The 16,686-nt window shown below is 46.0% G+C and overlaps 1 protein-coding gene across 1 annotated transcript in view; it reads right to left on the bottom strand.

Moving 5' to 3' along the window:
- Positions 1-16,686, bottom strand: part of LOC146798435 (trafficking protein particle complex subunit 6b-like) — a 132,403-nt gene that overhangs the window by 31,121 nt on the left and 84,596 nt on the right. The window contains exon 4 of the mRNA XM_085625708.1: positions 14,331-14,414. Within this exon, the coding sequence (XP_085481834.1) occupies positions 14,331-14,414 (84 nt within the window). The remainder of the gene's footprint in view (positions 1-14,330; positions 14,415-16,686) is intronic.

Raw genomic sequence — 16,686 nt, forward strand, 5'->3', positions numbered from 1 at the left:
AAATCTGTTCAGTATTTCCTGAGAAAATAGCATTTAAAAGCATAGCAATATCTATACGCGCGCACCGTGCGCGCACGCAATTCTGATTGGTTGTTAGATGTCGGTAAACATTCGAATCGGTCGAAACTAGGAAGTGTCTGCCGCCATTTTGTCTCTCGCAGTCTGAGGGGGTGAAAATCAAAGGTGGAGAACGTGAAAAGGGGGCAGAGTGGACAGTTCCTGACCCCCTAGCCTTGGTCAGGGGGACACAGAAGGACCCCCAAGGTAGAAAAAAACAAATACATTTTTTTTTTTTTAAATCGCAAGGTGCGCGCACTGCAAACCGTGGGCACTCGGTGCGCGAAGCGCACCGAGTGCCCACAGAGCGCGCACGGTGCGCGCACGGTGTAAAACCTGAAAAAAAAAGCAAAAAAAAAACCTAACTTAGCATTTAAAAAACCTTGCAAATTCACTTAAAAAACCATAGGTTTCACACATGTTATAGTTAACTGGACATTTCACTCGTAAAAAACCAATGAAATTCCCACGTTATAGTTACTGCAGGCAACTATAACTCACGCGACCGCAATCCTCTGCTGATGACGTCAGATATTACATCACTGATGACATATGCGTCTTTCTGAAAAATAAATATTTGTAATATATGTATAGCTAAAGATTAATGGAAGAAGACATGGGTAAATAAGTGTCTAAATACAGTGATGTAATATCGGACGTCATCAGCAGAGGATTGCGGTCGCGTGAGTTATAGTTGCCTGCAGTAACTATAACGGGGGAATTTCATTGGTTTTTTACGAGTGAAATGTCCAGCTAACTATAACATGTGTGAAACCTATGGTTTTTTAAGTGAATTATATATATATATATATAAATAAACACAGATATTCTGTTGCAAATGAACACTGTGCCCAACATTAAATTCGATTGGATGAGATGATGCATAACATACCATGAGTGACATTGGAAATTGCTCGCTACTTTGAGACTTTATCAAGGAATAGCAACAGAAATGTGGAAATGAAATTGTAACTATGATCAAATCGTGAAAATTTATTTCGAGTAATTATGGTATGAATTTTATGAATAATCACATTTTAGCATATCTAACATGTATTTTATACATGTTGGTCTAGTAGTGATATTTAACCACTGGATTAATGAGTTGGTCTCAGAGAAGCGCAATGACGGTGTTTGTATATGCATAGTATGGCTACCACATCTATTTGCCAACTATCACGTGACCTTCAACCCTCTGTTCAAATATTTTTGATTTTATGTGACTTCCCATTGTTGAGAAAGGCAGGTGTGCCGAAACGCGTCAAGCGGATTTAATAAACAAGAGCTGAATGGTGAAGCTTACCCCTGTGTCGGAGTCAGATTGCGCTCCCAATAATCGACAAATCTCCTCCACTTAATGCTTAGAATACGGTTTTATTCAGGATACGCAGGGAACGAAAAAAACTTCCCGATGTGTTTCAGGGATCAGCGTCTCCTTGATCATGGGTTAGAGCGTACACACATTTCCTTTCAGTTAATATGGGAACCTTGGTCTGGGCATCTAGCCCTGAAGGCAGAGTTCCAGCTGCCTATCCAACTCCCTATCCACAAGTTCAGTACAGGAGCAGGACTTTCGGATGGAGCTCCCACTCGAGGGCTTTTTGCTGCATCCTGCTGAGCAGGTCTGCAAAGTCATTGTACTCTCCTACTAGATGGACTCTACGGTATAGTGATCATTGCCAGATGGTCTGAGCCAGAACCAACAACTGTGGGGGGGTGTTCTCCACTTTGTTTCTGAAGGTAGTACATGGCAGACATGGTGTGGGTGCGAACGAGGACCACCTTGTTGCAAATGTGACAGACGAAGGCTTGGAGGGCTAGCTTGATGGCTAACCGTTCGAGGTGATTAATGTGAAGACCCTATAGATGGGGAGTCAACCGACCCTGGACAGTGAGATCTTGCAAGTGCACTCCCACCTGCAGAGGGACATGTCCGTTGCGATGGTCCTCTGCAGAACCGGGTCATAAAAGGGCCAGCACTGCAACAGGTTGTTGGTGTTCTACCACCGCAGAGAGCGATGTGTACAGCCCTAGATGAACAGTGGATCCTCTCAGTGACCCTTTGCTTGTGACCAATGTGCTACAAGGCACTCCTGCAATGGATGCATCTGTAGCCGGGCGTGAGGGACAATGGCAATATGTCATTATGCCGAGGAGGCCCACGTCTGCCCGAATAGTTATCTGTTGCAAAATGAGGGCGCAAAGCCTGAAAGGCTTGAACTCTTGCTCGTTTGGGGAGGCTTTCCCAACTAAAGAGTTGAGGATTCCCCCTAGGTAAACCCCCCCCCCCCCAAAAAGAATGGTTTGATTTGGAGGAGCTGGAGATGGGATTTTATGGCCTTGATAGTGAACCCTAGACTGTGAAGGAGGTTTACGGCAGTCTGGGTATGCGCCAAGCATTGCTGGTGGAATGCGCTATTCATCATTTACTATGGCAAGACACTTGATTTGGTGAACATCCTGAGGGCAGCGGTGACCACTTGAATAGGTAATATTGTCCACTTACCATAAACTGGAGGAACCAGCAATGAGCAAGATGAATTGGGAGGCGAAAATAGGCATCCTTCAGGTAGAGGGCGGTCATGAAGTCGTTTTACTACAACAGTAGAATGACATTCTGGAGTGTCACCAAATGAAAGTGTTAGGCCAGGATGTACTTGTTGAGAGGCCGGGGGTCGAGTATAGGCCCGAGGGACCTGTCCTTTTTCGGGAAAAAAGAAGCGGGATTATACCCTTGTGCCCTACTGCTGTAACGGCATGGGTCCTATGGCTCCCTTATGAAGAAGGGTGACAACCTTGTCCTGAAGGTGTATGATGTTGATGTAATTTTCTCCCACTATGGAAGAAACCCTACAGGTGTGGTGTGATTGGGGTGGGGGGGAAGGGTAAGGGAGTTACTGCTTGTTGGGGGCTGAGGTCCTAGTGGTGCCGCTTTTGCCTCTATTCTTGGAGATGTTACCCCAGTAACATCCCTGAAAGTAGCCCCTTGGAAAGGTCTTCTGAGAATGCTGCCTCTGAAAGGATGTGGTGGCCTCTGGAAAGGTGGTCTTGGAGCCACCACGGTATTGAGACCTCCGAAAGGAACCGCAGACAGATGTTGTCTACAAACTCCCCATGGCCTTTGTGATTTTTTCCAGCATTTGGTCAAAATGTGGACCGAAGAGATGCTTCTCAAAGGGTAGGTTGATCAAATGCTGCAGGACTTCTGGCTTAAAGCCAGATACACACGTATCTGAAGAGTAGGAAACTAGAATTGATCCCACGAGTTACGGTATCGGCAGTGTCGAGGGCACAGCAAATGATAGTATTAGAGATGAGCTTGCCCTCTACCAGGATGTCCTGACCAAGTTTGCAGTACTGGTCAGGGAGGTGCTGGAGAAATTCCTCCAAATCATCCCAGTGGGTTCGGTCATAGCGAGAGAGTAAGCCGACCGGTAGGCTCTTGAGTCTGAACCACCATCCGTCCTCATTCTGCACCACAAAAAGCCCACCAGTCCCGAGATGCGTAGGGGGGCCCTTTGTGAATGCCCCCAAACCGATTGAGCCCCATTATGCAGGGGATATAGGCCGCCAGGAGCAATTTCTCTGCCCTGGGTGCTGCCACTTGATCAGGTAAGCACTCCCGGTCTAGCTACTGCCCCAACGCTGACTTGAGCTGGAAGGAGGCCTGTCTAGTTGACACCCTGCTTCCACCCCCACCATCAGACCTGGTGCCTGCTCCCAGACCCTGTCCGCAGCTAGGGCCTCCTGGAGCCCGAGTGGCCTTGACTGAAGTCAGGCATGTAGGAGGAGTGCAGAGCAGAGGCGTTGAAGAATCGAAACAGCTAGCGGGAAAGTGACACCAGGAGTGTCGGTGACAGCCTGGTTCCCAGAGGTGCGCACCAAGGAAGCGGATTGTTCCGGGGAACTCGGCACAGCTATATATATTTCCGGCTACTTGGGTCTTAGGAGAAGATGAGCCCGGGACAGGGGGCTATTAATGCCAGCTGAAGGCGGTGGTGAACTGCGCTATTGCGAGGGTTGGGGTGCTTGATGGGTCCATGGGCGCACATTGCCCAGTGTGCAGCAGCCGTCCTGCCCCCCTTCGGGAGACGAGCAAAGGTGTACCGAGTCCCTGCCCCCCCAGGCGGCTGGTGGGTGGCTCTGCCCAGAAGGAGGACGCACTTATACGGTTCCTGGCATAGGGGAGACAGGGAAGCTCCTGATTCAGGTGTTGGATATATGTTGATATTGAAAAGGCCTTCAATAGCTTGGACTGGGAATATTTGTATGAGGTGATGCATTAAATGGGCCTCAGTGGTGGTTTTACTGCCTGGACCAGGTTCCTGTATGTGGACCCTAAGGCAAGAGTTTAAAAGGAGGGCTTGATCTCGGCAGCCTACAGGATGGTACGGGGTAAGCACAAAAGATGTCTCTTGTCCCCGTTGCTGTTTGCCATCGTGGTGAAGCCCCTAGTCTGGAAGGCCAGGGCAGGCGCATTTTACAGGGGTATCACACACCAGGGGGTTGTTCATCCCATTTCCCTCTATGCGGATGACAAGCTGTTTATCTTCATGGCAATCAGGCCGATGTCCCCTCTGGCCCTCGTTTTCCGGGGGGGACTTCAATATGTTGGGCTTGCGCGTCAATTGGCAGACTAGTGTGTTCCCCTTGTGCACAGGGCTTGGGGTAGGGCACCTTCCCATGTGGGGGTTATGAGGGAGTACAACTACAGAGGTTGCACACTAATCTGTTGGAGGGCAATGTGTGCAGGGCTCTCTCTGGGGGTTGACGATTGCTAAAATGATAGCATTGCTCACTGATCTCATTTGGGGCACAACTAAACGGCGCATGGCTCTTACGAAGCTACAACGACCTACTAAGGATGGTCCCGACTTTGAGGCGTACTATTTAGCGGCTCAGTTGCCTGGGTCCATAGATGGATTGCCGACAGAGTGTGTGGTAGCATCCCGGAGGAAACCTCTACACTATACTGGCTGACATAATTTTATGCTTGCGCCCAAGAAACGTAGGGCGGAACATCGTATCCTGCAGCCAGATGGCAAATATTGCTGGGTGCGATACTTGCAAAAGGCGGGGGTGACCACCCTCTACTCCCCCAGTCTCACCCTCCGTAGATTGTACCGATACTTTCGGGAGGATGCTACACATAGGTTAGGTGAGTGGATGACCTTCAGGGGGGAAACTCTTGGGGATCTTGAGGCTGGCCTATTGCGGGTCCTATAGAATTTGCAGGATTCCTATAACCTGACTGCAGGTCACTTTCTCAATTTTAGGACGGTCACTGTGATACTACGACAGAGATGGTGGTTTTGGCAGGCCGAAACCAGCATGATGCAGAGATGCCATACCCTTAGCACCTCTTTGGGCAAACCCAAGGCATTCACAAGGTTATAGTGCACTAGGGGCAGAAACGGACATTACACTCAACAGCCTTAGGGAAATATGGGCGACTGACCTTGGAACGCCTATATCGGACATGGACTCAGTAAAAAATAGTGGCTGACGTTCCCCAGGTGTCTCATAATGCTCGATTTAAGTTGGTCAATGTTTATTTCCACAGAGCATACCTTACCCCCCAAAAAAAAAACAAATACTATCCAGGTGCTGGTTTGGGAGCCCCGGGAGTGGATTGGTTGGGGCGGATATACTTCATATGGTATGGAGCTGCCTCCACCTAGTGGAATTTTGGACGAATGTGATGGCACTGAATCAATGAGGTTACTGAACAAAATTTACCCCTTGCCCCAGCGGCATGCCTGCTGGAGCGATTTCCTAGACCGACTAAGCATAGAGTAACTACTAAATTGGCTGATTTCTCCTTAATTTTGGCAAAGAGTCAGATCATGCTTAACTGGAAAGGCGCCAAGGGCCTGCATTTTCCCAAATGGAGAAAGAAAATAGCTGACGCGATGGGCGGATTACGTGAGTGCAACACTATTAAGGGACACTAAACGGGGGCAGTGCCCCATGGAAGGGAAGTAGGACAAATTTTTGGAAGATGTATGCTCCAAGGTGACCCACTTAGAGGCTGCTTCACCGGGGCCCACCTGCGGGGCTCAGCCGCAGTAATACTCCGCTTTGTCATGAACCTCCATTTATATGCCTCCACCCCCAGTCTGCCTGTTTCTACCTGTCCATGCTGTGACAGGACTTTGGAGCTGTGTCCACTTTTTGTTCCCTCCCTCTCAACCCATGGGTGTTTGCTTATGCTGCTTTTCTGATACACGTGTTCTCTCTGGATCAAGCTATGGGGTGGGGGAATTTGGGAACATTGAATTGTTACTTTGATGACTGAGCACAAACTTTTGATTGAGGCAGTATACTAGAGCATGCACACATCTTTGTCCCCCATGCCCGAGTGCAAAATGTTGGGTTATGGTATTATCATGGCTGCTCTACATGTTGCAACGTTTCCTGTACTGTGCGAAAACATATCTAGCATGCTCACTGTTTCTCAATTCCCAATAAAAATGTCAATAAAAAGAGTTAAAACTAAAAGGGTCCTCCTGTGGACGGGGCTCAAAGGGCTTTTCAGAAGGGTCCCGCAGAGAGCCTGGACTGTGTCCCTCCAAACCAAAGTGTGGTGACTCCTGTGGTTAGAGAGGAGAGTGGGTCAAAAGGTGGCAAAGGTGGATAGGTGGCAAGTCTGCTAAAAGAAGAGGAGGAGGAGACTGGGGTAAAGAATGAGTCAAGGAGGTGGACAGGTTGCCTTGTCATGTTTCCTCCTCCAAGTCTTGGGCGCCGGTGGAGATGGGACATCAATGGCTTCCTCGAAGGTAAGTTTACACATTAGAGGAGCAGAGTCTTTTGCCTTTGGTGCAAGCCAAGAGTGTTTGACCCATTTGTGGGTGAATGTGAATCCACTTCTGTTGAGTGCCCAATCCCTCCTGCAGACGATGGAGGATTGACAGCTCCTGGTCTTTGGGGCAGACGGAAGATGAAGCCTGGTGCGCCGAGTAATCGGCTCCCAAGATGAATTGGGTGCTGTCGGCGCCGAGGGTGTCAAGACCAAACCAGTTTTTAATGTTTGCACAGAGCGCTTTGGGTCCAACGTGGTTTTCAACATTCGCGTCGAATGGCGCGGCTTCAAGATTTCCTTAAGCGTTGGTGGCTGACTAAGCACCAGATGCAAAACGAGCTGTTGGTGCCAACCAAAGCCTTCAGGCAGTGGTGGACTGGAAGGCTTGTGTCTGTCTTCAGGGCTTGATGCCCAGCTCCTCAAAGGCGGTGATCAGCCTCTTTGCGGTGCCACGGTGGGGAAGGGAGGGAGAGCGGTTGTACTCCTCCGCAGCAGTCTTTGGCGCTTGTCCCAGAGGGGGTGATGGTTTGTCGGCCTCCACTTTGGAGATTGAATCCTCACAGGAATAGACTTGATCCTCCTTGGCGGATGTTGTCGGCTGACATCCAGTTCACCTAAGAGATAGGACATGTAGTCACATTGTCTGTGAGCCATGGATTTGGACACTCAACTGTACTGGACAGTTTTCTTGATGCGAATGGCGAGGCAAGATGCGCAGGAGTGGGTGTTGTGATTTGGAGATAGATACATGTTACACACCTCATATAGGTCCTTGCATGGAAACTTCTTGCAACACTTTCGGCAGTTCCAAAATGGGTTTCTTTCTATCACACGACGATTTGAGACGAGCGAGGAAACTCAATAAATACACAATGCTGATGAGTGGAAAGGATCCAAATGGCCCGGAAGACAACACCACAAGGTGTTGACCCAGAGCTCACCGAAGTACATCCAAACACAACAGCAGAAAAACATTCCAACAATGGAGCAGATGCACATGCACATATCCACTCATAAGCAGAGTCACTACACCTCGTGACTCGAAAAACTTCTTTGGAGAAAAACAAGTTGCACATGTCCAAGCCCATCACTAGATGACAGGAATATTCACAGCATGTGTATCTATAGCTACACATGACAAGAACATACTTTGCCATAATCCTTAAGAAAAGGCATTTACTGTTATGCACCGCAGTACCACAGGCAAGGCCTAATTGCTTTGACAATGTTTGTTGCTATTGTGTTCTCTACTTTAAATACACTTAGGCATGTTTCTGCTGTAGAAGTAAAAGGAAACTGTTACTTACCAGTAGACATCTCTTCTTGGCATGCAGAACTGTAGAGTCACATGCTTGTGCATAGATCACCATCTGGTGTTGGGTCCGGATGTTTGCAGCTTGTTTTTCTTCGAAGAAGTCTTTCCAGTCACAGGACCAGTGACTCCTCCTTTCGGTGATAGTGCACATAGGCATCGACTCTATTGTTAGATTGTTTGCGGTCATAGGGTGGGAATGAAGTTAGTAGTGTATAAAGAGATGACCATGCGTATGTATGTAATAAGTATCAAATTAAAAGATTGTAACTGCAACAGGTATAGGTGCCCAGGGAGGTGGGTGGGCGCATAAGACTCTACAGCTCTACATGCCAAGAACAGAGGTCTACTGGTAAGTAACATTTTCCGTTCGAGGCATGTGAGCTGTAGATCACATGCTTGTGCATAGACTATACAGCAGTTGCTCCCAAAGCGGTGGCTAACCTATAGCTGTTGCAGTTGTCTGAAATAATGTTTTGAAATAATGTTTTGAACACTGCTTGGCCTACATTAGCCTATTGTCTGGCTAACACATCTATACAATAATGTTTAGTAAATGTGTGTGGAGGAGACCATGTTGCAGCTTTGCAGATATCTGCAATGGGAATGTTGCCTAAAAAGCCATAGTAGCCCCCAATTTGCATGTGGAATTAGCGCTAGGGGGTGTAGGTAAAGTCCTTTTTGCTTTAGCATAACAAATTTGGATACATTTTACTATCCATCTTGCAATGCCAGACTTTAAAATTACATTGCCTTAATGTGGTGGTGCAAAAGTAACAAAATAGTTGCTTGGTTTTGCGGAATGGTTTTGTCTTTTTTATAAAATTAAGTAATGCTCTTTTAACATCTAATGTGTGAAGAGTTCTTTCTGCCACTGAATCTGGTTGAGGGAAGATTACGGGCAATTCTACAGATTGGTTCAAATGAAAGGCTGAAACTACATTTGGTAGAAATTTTAGGTTGGTACGAAGAACCACTTTGTCATTGTGTAAGCGAAAAAATTGTTCTTCGATTGAAAATGCCTGTAGTTCACCAACTCTCCTCAGCGATGTAATGGCTACCATAAAAGCAACTTTCCATGTGAGAAATTACAGCTCACATTTGTGCAACGGTTCAAATGGTGGACCCATTAACCTGTTAAGGACAATATTTAGGTTCCACGCTGGTGCAAGTCTTGGTGGAATCACTTTTTTAGTCCTTCCATGAATGCTTTAATCGCAGGGACTCTGAAAAGAGAGAGATGGTGTCTGTTCTGCACATATGCATTAATGGCAGCTAGATGTAACCTTATAGATGTATACGCTAAATCGGAGGGTTGTAAATGGAGTAAGTAACATATGAGGTTTGTATTGAAGCATCAAGTGGGTTAATGTGGTTGCTATTGCAGTATACTACAAATTGTTTCCATTTGGCTGCATAACACGCCCTAATGGTAGGTCTTCTAGCCTCTTTAATGATGTTCATACAGTCTGGTGGGAGGTTGAGATAACCAAACTCTATGACTTCAGGAGCCAAATCGCTTTGGATTTGGATGCCGTAGGTATCCATGGCTGAGTGGGGAGACTGGGCGTGAGGTGCAGCTTTTGATGTGGTACCACCGACAGTTCTAGCAGGGTTGTGAACCATGGCTGCCGAGCCCGTGTAGGAGCAACCAGGTTCAGAGTCAGGAATGCTTGTCTGAGCTTCTGAACCACTAATGGAAGCAGTGGGAGAGGCGGAAAAGCAGAAGAAAACCTCCCAAACCAGTTCATCCATAGGGCATTGCCTTTGGATTGTGGATGTGAATACCTTGCAGCGAAGCTTGGGCATTTTACTTTGAGGTGAGTCGCAAACAGATCTATTTCTGGAAACCCCCACATTTGGAAGAATGGAAGGAGAACGTGAGCATGAAGTTCCCACTCGTAGATCTGTTGCTTTTGCCTGCTGAGCAGGTCTACTATTTGATGGTTTTCTCCTGGTAGATCTTTTGAGGAATGGCCCACGTCCAAATAGTCTGTGCAAGATGTGACAGTTGGAGAGTATGTGCCCCCTCCTATTTTTGTACATAGTACATTGCGGTCATGTTGTCTGTACGAATCAAGGCAGCTTTGCCCTTGAGGTGGGTCTGAAAGGCTTTCAGTGCCAGGAAAATTGCAAGCAATTCTAGGTGATTGATATGCAGCTGTTTCTGCTCCCGACTCCACAGTCCTTGGACAGTTAGAGTCTGGAGATGTGCTCCCTAACCGGTTAGTGATGAGTCTGCCATTAAGATTGTCTGTGGAATCGGGTCAATGAATAGCTGCCCTCTGGACAAGTTGTGTGGATTCCACCACTGCAGAGCGCGATGGGTGCGGCCGTCCACCAACACCAGATCTTTGAGTTGACCCTTTGACTGATTCCACTGACAAGCTAAACATTCCTGAAGGGGACGCATTTGAAGTTGTGCATGTGGGGCTATTGGAATGTAGGGCGCCATCATTCCTAGCAATTGCATGAGCACTCTTTCAGGAAGCCATTGGTTGGCTTGGAATTGGGAGACTAGGTTTTGAATATTGTGTTTTCTGGTTGCAGTTGGAAATGCTAGATCTTTTTGAATTTCTACAGTGGACCCCAAGTATGTCTGAGACATGGAGGGCTGCAGATGTGATTTCGTCAGATTGTCTGTGAAGCCCAGACTGTGAAACAGTTGTAGTGTGGTATGTGTGTGCTGGAGACACTTTTGGTGGGAGCTGGCTTTGATGAGCCAGTCGTCCAGGTACGTGAAGACATGTATTTTTTGTCTCCTGAGATGAGCTGCGACAACTGCCAGACATTTGGTAAACACTCTGGGAGCAGAGGTGACTCCAAGGAAAGCACTTTGAACTGGTAGTGATGCCCCGCTACCACAAACCTTAGGTATTTGCGATGAGCGGGATGGATTGGGATGTGGGAGTAGGTGTCTTTTAAGACCAGAGTGGACATAAAGTTGCTCTGTTGCAGCAATGGAAGCACTTGTTGTAGGGTGATCAGATGGAAGTGGACACAATGAATGTAGAGGTTTAAGTCTCTGAGGTCCAAAATGGGCCTGAGTGACCTGTCCTTCTTGGGAATCAAGATGTAAAGGGAATAGACTCCTGTCCCTTGATATTTTAATGGGACTGGCTCTATTGCCCCTTTCTCTAGAAGAGATTGAACCTCTTGTTGTAAAAGGTGAATGTGTTCTGAAGACAGTTTGTGTGCTTTTGGTGGAATGTTTGGAGGGTTGTTGGTAAGCTCCAGGAAATAGCCAGATTGGATAATCTGTAATGCCCATTTGTCTGATGTGATGGTATTCCAGACTGGAAAAAACTGAGTAAGACGTCCGACAGGAATGGAATGGTCTGGGGGTAGCGCAAAAAAAGTCACTTTTTGGTATCTGCGGGGGAAGTGCATGTTGAGTTGCCTCTACCTCTTCCCATTTCATTATTCCCTCTAAATCCACCTCTGAAATAGCCTCTGGAGGAGGGCAATTGACTATTGCCCTTGTAAGAGGAGGGGGGATTTTCTGTTGATATACTCTTGGAGCCCGCCCTATAATAGGAGCGACGAAAGGAACCACTACCTGAAGGTAATTGCAAAGCTTCCATGGACTTAGCGACCTCATGTCGTTTTTCATCTTTTCCAGCGAGGTGTGAACTGCTGGACCAAAGAGGTGGTCCTTATCGAATGGTTGGTTAAAAATGGAGGCTTGCACCTCAGGTTTCAAACCTGAATCTCTCAACCAAGCATGTCTGTGTAGTATTACACTGGAGTCTACTGCTCGGGTCGCTGCGTCTGCTGCGTCTAAAGCGCATCTAATAGAGGTATTAGAAATGAGCTTGCCTTCTTGAATAAGATCATTAGTTTTAGATATGTGCTCATCAGGTAAAAGTTGCATGAGCTTCTCTAACTCGTCCTAGTGAGTTCTATCGTAACAAGCTAATAAGGCTTGAGTATTAGCAATGCACCAGTTATTGGCTGCCTGCGACGCTACTCTTTTGCCGGAAGTATCAATTAACTTGGACTCTTTTTCCGGAGGAGGGGCTTCACCTGTGGTCTGTGAGTTAGCTCTCTCTTGCGCGCGTTGGAAAGTCACCTGACCTTTGATGTAGACAGGGTCAGTAGGTGCAGGTTTGTACTTTTTGTGTACTGTGATTATTCTTTCCCTAACAGGATCGTTAAAAATCTCGTCTGAATGTTTAAGCATTCCCTTTAACATCGGTAATGTGTGAATGGTTCTTTGAGTAGTACTAAGGGTTTCAAATAGAAAATCCTCTTCTAAATTTTCTTTATATAAAATTCCACCCCGTGAATTGAGCAGCCCTGATAAGAAGCTCAATGTACCCTATGTTATCATTAGGTGAAGAGGGTTTAGACGGATATAGATCTGGGTCATTATCAGTGTTATTGTCACCATCATAACGTTTCCATGGATCAGCGTCTACTGGACTACCCTGATCCTGGTCGCCATCCCCTTCATCCTGTGGGTCAGGTGATGGTGGTGAGTTTGTAGGTGAAATAAGCAAGTTTGGATCAATGGATGGAGGAGATGAAATGTAAGGTGGGGAAGGGTAAGTGCCCTCATTTTTCTTTTTCAGAGGTATGTGGTAATCCTCTTGAAGCCCCATTTTCCTCTTTTCAGGTAATTTGGCAATGGTATGTCCAGTATCTGGATTTATTTCCAGCTCTTTATGTTTCGCATCCGAAGATGGAATGTCGGACGTTGGCTCCAAAGTTTTCAGCGCCGAAGATATCATCTTGGATAGGGATGTAAGGTGTACTTGGACATGCCTTGATATCGGCACCGAAGCTTTAGGTTCGGTGCCGGTATGGGGCCGACTCGAGCCCAAAGGCCTTTCTTTGTGTTTCGGGGCCGGGCCCGAAGATGGGGTGCTCAAAACATTGTTGGTGCTGACCTTGTATCGAGGGCAGAGGAGTAACCGCAGTATTTTTGTGGAGTAAGTGGTAGGGGAAGGAAGTCTCTGTACTCGTGATACGTTGACCTGGTGTGATTTGGTCTTCGACATCGGAGTTGACCTCAGAAACGCAATGTGTTCTTCCTTCCCTACTGCTTCGGCTTCCGGCGCATTGGATTCTTCTTGATTGGAATCCTCTCTGAAAAGATCCACCGTGGAGCCGCTTTGCTGATGCATGTTGTGACTTTGAGCCCGACGTCATGGAGTGTCTTCTTCAATTGAAACGATCGGCAGGCGTCACAGTCCTTCTCGCCGTGTTCTGGAGACATACGGAAGTTGCACACTTCGTGCAAGTCGGTGCGTGGAAACTTAGGGCGACACCCAGGATATAATTTAAACGGAGTCTGTTCCATCGACTGCTATGGAGCTCGACGCGGGTAGGCCTGATGACCCTCCACGAGTCTTCCGATCGAAGGTCTTCGACTTAAAACGATACGCAGAGAAGGAGGAACACATTCGAGAAACAATACAGTCGAGGGTAGTGGATTGCGCACCGAGAGGAACCCGAGAAATGGTGTCGAACCGGAGTGCCACAATTCACGGCCGAACCCGATGGCGGAGAAAAACAATCTAACAATGGAGTCGATATGCCCATGCGCACTATCACTGAAAGGAGGAGTCACCAGTCCCATGCCTGGAAAGACCTTTGTAGAAAAACAAACTGCAAACATCCGGACCCAACACCAGATGATGATCTATGTACAAGCATGTGATCCACAGCTCACATGCCTCGAACACAATATTTCTACCTTTCCCACTTCATTAAAGAGACAGGGCTAGAAGCTGTCAATATTTCTTCCTTCTGCAATTCGTTATAAATAGGTATAGTTAAGTAACACAGAGTTGGGTCACTTCAGTTTGATGTATACATTTAAAGATCATACACTTCTATACCTCTGCAGATGTTGATTTTTTTAAAATCCTAGAGCGATTTGAAACCAATACTTTAACAGTGCTTTGGTTACTCGCCATGAGTTTTCCTGTGATATTGCTACAGTCATAGGACATACTGCATCACAGAAGTAGCATGCAGGCTTCCTCTCTTCAATGCACAAAAAACTTAAGGACAGCTTTTTAAAATTCCCGGGGTCTAAAGAAAAAGGTTTCTAGGCAACTTCACAATGGTAGGGACTTTCAATCTTTAAAAAATACTGCAGTTCTCCTCAACTAGGCCATAAAAAGCAAACTAAGAAATGATTCGGATTACCTTTGGTGCCTCTTCTAGATACTGCTTGCTACTTGACAGTTGTGTCAGAAGGTGAAAGCGGTTGTCCTGTAGCACATAGGTTCCCTAGGAACAAAAACAAGACAAGGGTTTAATCTTCAAAACACACTGTCACAAAGCAACATCCATTCCGTAGGCTCTTCCTAGCCCATTTTCAAAGCTGCACTTTCCTCACCAAGTAATTAGGCGAGGCGACTTCCACTACAACTTTAAGTGTTCTAAAAATGTCCTGTAACAAAAGGTCCGATTTACAGTTCACTGGTAACTGAAGATCTTCCCAATAGGAAGTAGAATGCACCAGCTTACTTCCTCCATCAGAGAGATAGTACCAAGGATGATTTTCAGCTAAATCTGGCCCAGAATACTATAAGGCCACCAATCTATTTCCCATTTGCAGTAAAACTTATTGCAGATATACAGTATTTACTTCCTCCATAAATTTACTTTTTAAGTGAATTTTATACCAATGCATTTGATGCACTCTCATCCTCTCCTAATTCAAAGGGTACCGAGATGGTGAATAACAATTGCGTTTCAAAATAAGAAAGAGTATATAAATCAACAAACTTGGAGAATATGTTATGGTTATGTTTTGTTATTGTGTTAATTGTTATGTTTAAATATTATCCTGATAATACAATATAGACATCAAAACATCTTGCATAAGAAAAACAGCACATTTTACGAAGTTGGACTTTGAGCCATCGAGGCACACACAACAACAGTGTAGTACAAGCAATTAAATACTACATCCAGTATAATAAGAATAGACCAAGGCCTATTTAAGTGTGAAATCCCTCCGTCAAGTAATAGTAAAAGTGCAAACGAACTGTGCAAACGTGCTGTGCAATCATATTGCCATAAGGTGCTTCTGTGCTAATTTATTGTGTGCTAAGTAAAAATGCTATTTTCCTGACAGGAGAATCTAATGAAATTGAGAGGCTTAATGTTTGTAGGGTGCTACAATCCCTGTCAGTGTAGCTCTACTAAAAAGTTAAAATACTGGCAAGTTCCAAAGTGTTTAAGTGCTGTGTGCCTGCTACCTCCAAGGAAAACCATTGATCTAACCTTGACTGGAAACACAAGTCAAAGAGTCTGATGCTAGATTTTTTCAGCACTTTAGCAGCAAGGTTCAAGAATCTCACTGTCTTACATGCCTATTGCATTGAAGCTCCACCCAATAAAGGAATAACAGCTGGTCGACATGACCTGATTTGCAGAACTCTTAGAGAGGGACGCAAGAGTCTTAGTCTGTGTGTTAACAAGGCCAGGCAAACACACAGTAGATGAAGCAAAGATTCTTTGTCTTGCCACAGAACGGGCAGTCAGAAGTGGTCCAGTGCTGTTTCTAGTGGGGCATAAGATCTTTTTATGTAAACACGGCCAGTTGTGTTAGCATGAGATCATGTTTCTTGGCCTCTAAGAAGTACGCAGATAGAAAAGGCTGGTAACTCCAAGCTGCATCTGATGGCATGACCGTCCACACATGCCCTTTGCTTGCTATGGTAGTCGCACCAATGAGAAATGAAAGTTTTTGTAATACATTTTAAAGTGTTTTAGTCCATGGGGGTAAGCAAGACATCTTCTAATCGGAGTGCTGCAGTGCTTTAAACAGAGAGTTCTTTACATAAGTCTGCTTTTCTATTTCCCCCGTACACTAGTGTGTCAGCGAACTAACTTTGGCTGTCCTCGTCCTCCAGAAGGATTCTACCAGTGCACCCTGCCTGGTTGGGCCCTGGTGGAGCAGACCAAACTCATGTCTGATTTGGGCTTGCGAGACATATAGCCAAATTACAAATAGTTTTTTAAAGAGGCTTGATTGTAAGATATTGAAGGTTGCGGTGTCTTCCCCTTTAAGCAATTCTGAGTCGTAAGATATTGAAGGCATGAATTTGGACCCACGACCTGCAGAAGATGAAACGTCAAGTTATTTTGGGTCTTGTGTTTCAAGGTTTGAAATGCAAACAGTAGGATATTAACAATGGCTCATATGGACTTTAGATGCAGTTTGTATGTTAAATGGGAATCTAGATGGACACCAAGTTACTTATAGGTCTTGACCAATCATAAAACATGGCGGTCAGCCCGCCAGGTACATTTCGGCTGCATGTCGCTTCCTCGACATCTGAAGCAAAGAACCTTCGTTTTGCTGTTAATTCAGGATCAGTCGCAGATTGTACCCCAAAATTGATCTATCAAACACTCCAGCCCAATAGGGGTTTTACTGAGGAGAACAATATCGTCGGCATTTAGCAGGCTTCTAATTTGTGCAGTGCCCATACAAGGTGGACCCCCCTGCACTAGGGCCAGGTATCTGTCGAGGTTGGCCATGAAGATA

This window comes from Triturus cristatus, chromosome 9 (genome assembly GCF_964204655.1).
Source record: "Triturus cristatus chromosome 9, aTriCri1.1, whole genome shotgun sequence".
Taxonomy (NCBI): Eukaryota; Metazoa; Chordata; class Amphibia; order Caudata; family Salamandridae; genus Triturus; species Triturus cristatus.